This window comes from Anarrhichthys ocellatus, unplaced genomic scaffold, assembly GCF_004355925.1.
Source record: "Anarrhichthys ocellatus isolate YVR2014 unplaced genomic scaffold, GSC_Weel_1.0 scaffold5, whole genome shotgun sequence".
Taxonomy (NCBI): Eukaryota; Metazoa; Chordata; class Actinopteri; order Perciformes; family Anarhichadidae; genus Anarrhichthys; species Anarrhichthys ocellatus.
Window position 1 is genome coordinate 10,707,736 of NW_022280035.1, and position 7,500 is coordinate 10,715,235.

At 46.1% G+C, this 7,500-nt stretch overlaps 1 protein-coding gene across 3 annotated transcripts in view; it reads right to left on the minus strand.

Moving 5' to 3' along the window:
• The window catches only part of rarga (retinoic acid receptor gamma a), a 41,667-nt gene that overhangs the window by 15,361 nt on the left and 18,806 nt on the right, over positions 1–7,500 (minus strand). Inside the window, exon 1 of one of the 3 annotated variants that reach the window (XM_031844628.1) lies at positions 2,769–3,299. The exons of the other annotated variants lie outside the window; for them this stretch is intronic. Coding sequence (XP_031700488.1) covers positions 2,769–2,913 — 145 coding nt within the window. The 5' untranslated portion in view covers positions 2,914–3,299. Of the gene's footprint in view, positions 1–2,768; positions 3,300–7,500 lie in introns of those variants that run through there. 3 annotated transcript variants of the gene reach the window in all.

Sequence of the window (7,500 nt, forward strand, 5' to 3'; positions counted from 1 at the left end):
GTGTGTGTGTGTGTGTGTGTGTGTGTGTGTGTGTGTGTGTGTGTGTGAAGGATTGCATACAAGGTGATGGGTCAGTCTATCAATCTGTTACTACCGTGTCACTCTCTTGATTGTATTGCTTGGAAGCATCACAATTAATATCCAAACAGTGTTACAAAAAAGAAAGAAGCTACGAGTGTATTTCGGTGAGAAAAACACACTTCCCCTTCTTCTGACCCTGGAGAACTGCTAAGCGTAATTGCCTCATTCTTCGAAGCAAATGAACATTGACAGAGAGGGAATCGGTCTGCATAGCATCTCTGAAATGGCTTCCATGGCAGTTGACTAATTCAGTTCTCATTGATGTATGACTAAATCAGTGTCCATTATCCTTAGGTGCAAGGCAGCTCAGATGTAGAACCAGCTACGTGGTATAAGGCACTTAAGAGCATTACACAAGCCAAACTGGTTGAAAGGATCTCCTTTTCAGCAAGCTGACAAGGCCACCACACATGGTGTAGATCTGGCATTGGCCAGCCCGTAGCCTCTCACTAACCTCTGACATTGAGGTCTCCCACTGGTGAACAGAAAAACAGGAAAACTGACCACACACTTTTAAGTCCTCTAACTGTCCCGGGCTAATGGCCAACGACAGTGACACTTATCACCGCAGGAGATTTACTGCCAGGACAATAGGATGTACTCATTTTGTATAAGATTTAGACGCACAACGTTTTTCTATTGCATTTTCCACAGATTATCAAAGAACTACTGACACCCATGTTTTCATGAAATACACCTCAAAGCGCTTATTTTTGGACCACAGCAATTCGTTGGTGCGCATCATGCCAGGGCCAGGTGACTCTCTTTACAAACCCTGTGGTTATTTTGGAGAGCAGAGTGTGTGCTTGTGTGAGCGTGGCATGAGGAGCCAGACAGGTCCCTCTGTTGTGCAGCTGGGCTGGCTTAATGAGATATCAGACTCAAACATCAATTCATCAGCCTCATTGATGAGGACAATGAGGGGCAACTGCTTCAGCAAAGAGAGGCATTATGGTACCTGGTGTGGGGATAGGGCTGCCTTGTTTACAAAGGTTATTGGGCACAGAGGGCTTGAAACAGTACACCACACCAGCCTCCACTTTGCTCTGCTCTGCTAGACTCAGCTCCTTTACCCTCGGGGCAGCTTCTCAGGACTTTGATTTTCTGGAACAAAGGCCCAAAAGAAAAATGTACTTCTGGAATCTAGAGGCCTAATTTTCAAATGTATGCATGTGTGTGAATGGGCTAAATGGAGAGCCCATAGAAGTCTGATTGATTAAATAAACAAATCTCATCTTGTTATCATCAGGGTTCCCCTAGCTAAGCAGAGCAAGCTGGGCTGGCTGGAGTCCCCCCTGGCCTCGGCCTTCCCTGACAGAGCATCTGTCTTCATTAAAGCTCAGCCAGTGTGCATGACAGCCACTGAAACACTGGTGTCTTCACGATTAATGAAGACAGATGAGTCCCCCCGAGAGGCGGTCAAAAGGAACAAAAAGCAGGAGGATGAACAAACAGAAAAATACTAAAAAATACAAAATAAGAACCAATTTCAAAAAGCTCCCCAAAAACAAGAACACAGTCCGCCGGCTGTTTATCCCACTGCTCTCTCTCTTCTTGTATTCTTGATTGTTTTTCCACTATCATATCTGGCTTGTCTCCCTCCACACTTCTCCCCCACCATACTATGCACACACACCCCCACTCCTTTTCCACTCTCACACGCTCTCTCACAGCAGTAGTGGCCCCCTGGAAGTGTATGGAAATGGACCCCAGTTTTGTCTTTACAGAGACAGGCCTGTTGTTAGAGTCAGAGCGTTGTCTGAAGTCAGAGGGGGAAGAAGGGAGAGGAAAAATGAGAGTCTGACAGAGAAAAAGAGAAAAAAAAGAAACATCCCTCTGCTTTTTTAGACTGTGCATGTATTCTACATTTCTAATTTATTCATTTATCCATTAAATAATTCATCTACTTATTAATTCATAGCTCCAGAGGAATATCACTATCCATCTTGTATCCAGAAGCATAAATAAACCTCTGACCTAGGAGGACTGCAGCAGGCTACACACAACTTTTAACATCTGTAATATTAAACAGGCTATTTGTCAATAACAGTTCATAAGAAATACATCAGAGACCAGACTTGTAGTGTCAAAGCCACAACAAGAAAGGACAATGAACTAAAATGTCAGTGTTTTTTTGTCTTCTTCCTGTAGCACACCTTTACTTTCCTCTTTCTTTCATGTGTGCATACTTTTGTTTTTAGTATACACCTGGCAAGGTCAAACCTCAGGTGATTACACATTGTCACTGAAACTTGACTCCATGGGCTCAAGCGCACAAGTACACACACACACACACACACACACACACACACACACAGTGCATATCATATCATAGCAGAGAGTTTCTTTCAGATGGCTGAGCAGCTCAAAATGTCTGTGGGCTGTGAGGGGGGAGAGGAGAGGAGAGGAAAAGAGAGGAGAGGAGACTGTTTGTCCCAGTCTTTTCCTGTGCTGCTCTGTAGCCCCTGACAGCAGCCCCCTTGGTCAAGCCCTGAGGGGTAAGCAAGCCAGCAATGAGAGAGAGAGTGTGTGTGTGTGTGTGTGTGTCAGAGAGAGAGAGAGAGAGAGAGAGAGAGAGAGAGACAGAGAGAGAGAGAGAGAGAGAGAGAGAGAGAGAGAGACAGACAGACGGAGAGAGACAGACATGATTGTGTCATACAAGAAATCCAAAACAGGATGCCACTTACACTGAACGCTGGCACTGCCCGTCCAAGCAAAGGGGTCCAGCCCCGCAAAGAAGGGGCTCGCCTTCCGCAGCATGCATGCACCCCGGCTGGTGACATCATAGAGCTGACGGGGGCCCATTCCCAGAGCCTCCATGCAGTCGAACATGGCACCCACACCCCCCTCCCGCCCTCAGCGAGAAATCACTCCGAGCCCTCAAGTCCTGCCTGCGTCCTGCCCCGCTTCCACCGTGCACGTCACTCGCTGAGGCAGTGACAACAACAAACAGCAGAAACAGCTAGCTGGATCTGCTGCCTTCACTTATCTCTCGCTGTCACCCTCTCTGCTGCTCTTTCCTGGCGATACTGGAGTTTCCCCTCTTTCCCTCTCAGCTGGAATGCAGATCTGGTTCCTGCCTGGCTGGGCTGAGCTGAGCTGAGCGTGACTCTCTCCTCTCCCCCCCTGCCCTTGGGTGAGCTGCTCTCTGTCTGCTGTAACAGACCTAAATAACAGCCTCTCACAGCTCTGGCTGAGCCCCAGACACGGCGGAGCGAACCAACTGCCTCGGCATGACGCTCTGAGAGGGGGTGGAGAGAGAGAGAGAGAGAGAGAGGGAGAGAGAGCGAGAGTGAGAGAGAGAGAGAGAATGCCAGAGAGGGAGGGCTAGAGAGAGGGACCCAGGAGGAGCAGGGAGAAGGGAGGGAGAAGGGAGGGAGAGGGAGGGAGAGGGGGCCGGCCAGCAGAGCCTGCACTCGAGGAAGAACTGATCTGGTTAGAGGACAAAACTCTATTCCCATTCTTCTTTTGCTTCTTTTTTTTGTCCGTACTGCTTTCGTGTTTCATATTTCATCCTGGAACGCAAACACAGTCCCCCCCCCCCCACCCCCCCACCCCTCGTGTCCCATTCAGATCTGGTCCCTGTCTCTTCCATCGCACCTCCCCCAATTCCCCTGCAGTAAATATGAGCCCCCTCCCCTCCCTTCTCTGAGCCCCCGTCTCTAATCATAACCATATTAAAGTCCAGCCACTGCTGGCCGGGTGAGTATGTGTGTGTGAGAAAGAGAGCCAGAGAGAGCGAGGAAGAACATTGTGCTGTGGTTGAACCCAGAAACCAGATGCCAGAGTAAATCCCTCCCTCTCTGTCCGTCTGAGGGAACAGAGGATGGGCAGTTCTTTCTGTCTCTCCCCACCGAAGTGCTTTTAACAGTGATGAATGAGGGCTGCCTTGCTCAATCCCTGCAGTGCATTTACACAGACAAATACCCCCAATATACAAACACACCATGTGCTGGACACACTTCTCACAGGTTCTCTTGACCCTGTTTGTGATTTATCTCCGAGCAACCATTGTGAAGAAATACAGAGAGATGCAAGGATGCAGATGTGACGCGGCTGTGAAAGTAATGAATTTGAATAATGTGCCACCCGAATGTATCATCGAGCCCAAAAAAAATTTCTGCCTTCCACGTTTAGCTTTCTTAAACCCAGGCTTTTCTGTGTATCGATAAAATAATTCAATTTAAAACAGAGCAGTGCCCTCACAGTGACAGTAAATCAAAAGGAAAATCAATAGGCGGTCTGCGGTCAATAAAAAGGCCCATCACTGGTCCTAACTGTTCATCAGCAGATGGATGGACTCTGGCTAGGCGAAAGCAAACAGCTTGATACAATGGGAGATATATGATAATAGAATGACTTTAGTCTGTGCGCCCCACACATTCATCTCCCCCCCCTGTCAGGCCAGTACAAGTGGTACAGCCCAGCAGGCAAAAAAGACAACATTTCCTGTCAATCTGCGCTGCTGGCTACACTCTCCATAAACACACAGTGCCCTGTCTCCTCCTCGTCTGTCTCACACTTCACTCTTTTTCCTGTCTCGTGAAAGAAACCATGCTTTCACGTTTCGGGCTATTTTGAATGATTTCGATTAAAATGTTTATTGACCTAAAAGCTTTTCCTTCGGTTGAAATCCCCTTGTTTATTTTGTTAAGCTGGTTCACTAGAGCAGTCATACACACATGCATACACACCGGCACAGACTCACTCACACACTTAACAGCTCTTTTGTTGCATCAAACAGTAAACAAGATCAGTAGTTTTTATGTGTTTCTTCATCCACTTGTCGGGTCATAAAGGGGAAGCTTTATGACAGCAAGAAGAGAATGGTGAGGCTAACAAACTGTTATCTATCAAAGATGTAACAGTGTGTTGTTAAAAATGTGTTTCTTTCTGTTCTACCTCTCCACCCATTTACACAATAATTAAAAAAAAAATGTTCAGATCTGGATGCATTTCAGAATAAATCATCACTGCCACGAGTCACATTTTTATGATCCACAAGCATTCTTCTCACACTCGTCTTTTGTCTGTTTCCTGGGTTTTTTTTCTTTCTCGCTGCTAGTTTCAAACAGCATCCTGGAAAATAAAAACTGGCCAATCCCCTGGTGTTCAAATGTTCTTTGTAACATCGGCGTTGTTTGCCGGGGCTGCTCTCTGGACCGGCGTGCAGCAACACAATCGATTTATAATATCATGTGGTTACACTTGAAACGCTTTTGTTTTTGGAGATTGATGGACCTTATCCGACTCCACTGGTTTTGACATTTCTTTTTTACTGTGGTTGAGACTCAGACCACTAACCCCAGGTTCTCCACTTGTTGGCACACAGCACTGTGAGCTGAGAGTCTTCCAGTGCTTCAGAGGGCTTTGCGGAGTGAGTTTAGACATGTAATCTACACATACTCTATACTGCTGCTGACCCAGGCCGGTCCCTGCCTCCCCTCCCTCCTCCCCTTCCTTCCCCAGCCAGAGAGGTTGAACTCTAGAAGAAACCCCCAATGGGCCACTAACTTTCCCCCCAAACTTATCCTGCCCTCCCTCACTCTCTGGCTCACAAGTCTCTCCATCACTCTCCCCATATCATCAAGTTCCCTATGGTCGTTTTTTTCCTAACTGCATGATTTGTTTTAGTTGACAAAGACCTCTGCTTTTGGAAATGTTTCATTTTCAGTGGCTGCCAACGCACTGGTTATTATGTGTGACTGCTGAGTTCAATCATGTTTAATTGCACTTTAGATTAGACCAGATTCAAAAATGTTAATGTTTCTTTTGTGACATGACATGCGTCATCTCTTTATCTATACATCTATTTATCTTTATCTTTGTCTATACATCAGACAGGGACGCTCAGTCAGCTGGTCCCAGACTGCTCATAGCTCCACGTGGGCCGGAGACCCAGGAAAATCAGGCTTTACCGTCTGACACTCTGATGCCGATTACAGATAAGACGTATACAACACATTGTTGCCACTTCCTCTGTATACAGTCATTCATGTTCCAGCCAAGCAGTCAACAACACAGTGGTGTGTGAGGCTATAAAGGTGGCTTGATTTTAAATGCCTCTGTGCTAAACGCAGCATGGTGATTTTGAAAGGAATGCAGAGCTTTTTCATTGCTTACGTGAACACGTGTGCAGTGTGTGGATGTGCTGAAACAGATTGCCGGTGATGATAGAGACACTGAACACCAGTTCAGAGCGCCCTCCCACTGCAGCCAGATTCAGGTTACTCAGAAACACAGACATACACATAAAGTAGCTTAATGAAGGACGTAACAAACAAGATCCATGCATCCAACATGTATTTTCCATCCTTTTCATTTATGAACTCATTAAAGAAAGTAGCAGAGGGCAATCCTAGCGTTCCCACCCATCACATCCATCAACTGCTCCACCAGCGGAAAGTTTTTACACATGTTCAGCTCTGACATGACATGTAATCTTATCCACTCATCTACTTCACTCTCTCACAATACATCTCTGGAAGGTACCTGATGTGTCACTGAAGAGGGATGTCAGGAAGGTGAGGCATGAATTGAATTGAATAAACTTTGTTTTGAACATTTGTTAAAAAGTTTAAATGTATATATAAAAACTAAACAAGATTGCCAATAAATAAGGGGACTTTCAATAAGCAATTTAGATTAACATTTCATGTCTGAAATTGAGTAGGAAGAAGCAACATGCTTGTCTGGGCGCCTACCCCAATTCTGATCTATACTAATCCATCAATACTCAATCAGCCGCATGAACCTACTTTCTGCCCCAGCGTCGATTCCCAACAACAATTATGGGAGAGCCCATTTCTCAGCGGCGGCCATGTTGGCATCTGTTCACATGCACACCAAAGGCCTAACACAGCTACTTTTCAGAGCACTATCATTCTTGGCCATCTTTCAGCAAAGTTTTTTTCACTTCTCTCTCCCTCTATCTGCACTGTCATGACATTTCACTACCCGTGTTTTGTGTGGAAAAAAAAAAGAAAGATCTTTTAGTTCTGTGGTGAAAAACACGAAACGTCGTGTCTTGTTCTCATAGGCCTGCCCTGTGCCTGTGTGCCCTCCCACGCCTTCTGAAGGCCCATCCCTCCTTTCTCGCCCATTGCACGCCCTTCATCTTGCACGTGATGGTGATCTGAAAACAGATCCCTCCCCTTTTTAATAGTAGCCTCTTTATCTTCATCCGTCATCGTGTCAGAGCTTTAGTAAACTCTGTGGCCTCTCCTTTACCAGCAACCTTTGCTGACTTTGCAGGCAAGCAGGCACAAGCACACATGTACACACTTTAATACACAAACACACGCAAAGTTTCAGAAAGTTTCCAGCACTTAGGGCAAATTGGCTCCAACTTGCACAGAAGGATAACGAAAGGAAATCCAAGGTGAAGGCCGAGGAGAAAGAGAGAAAAGAGTAAGGGAA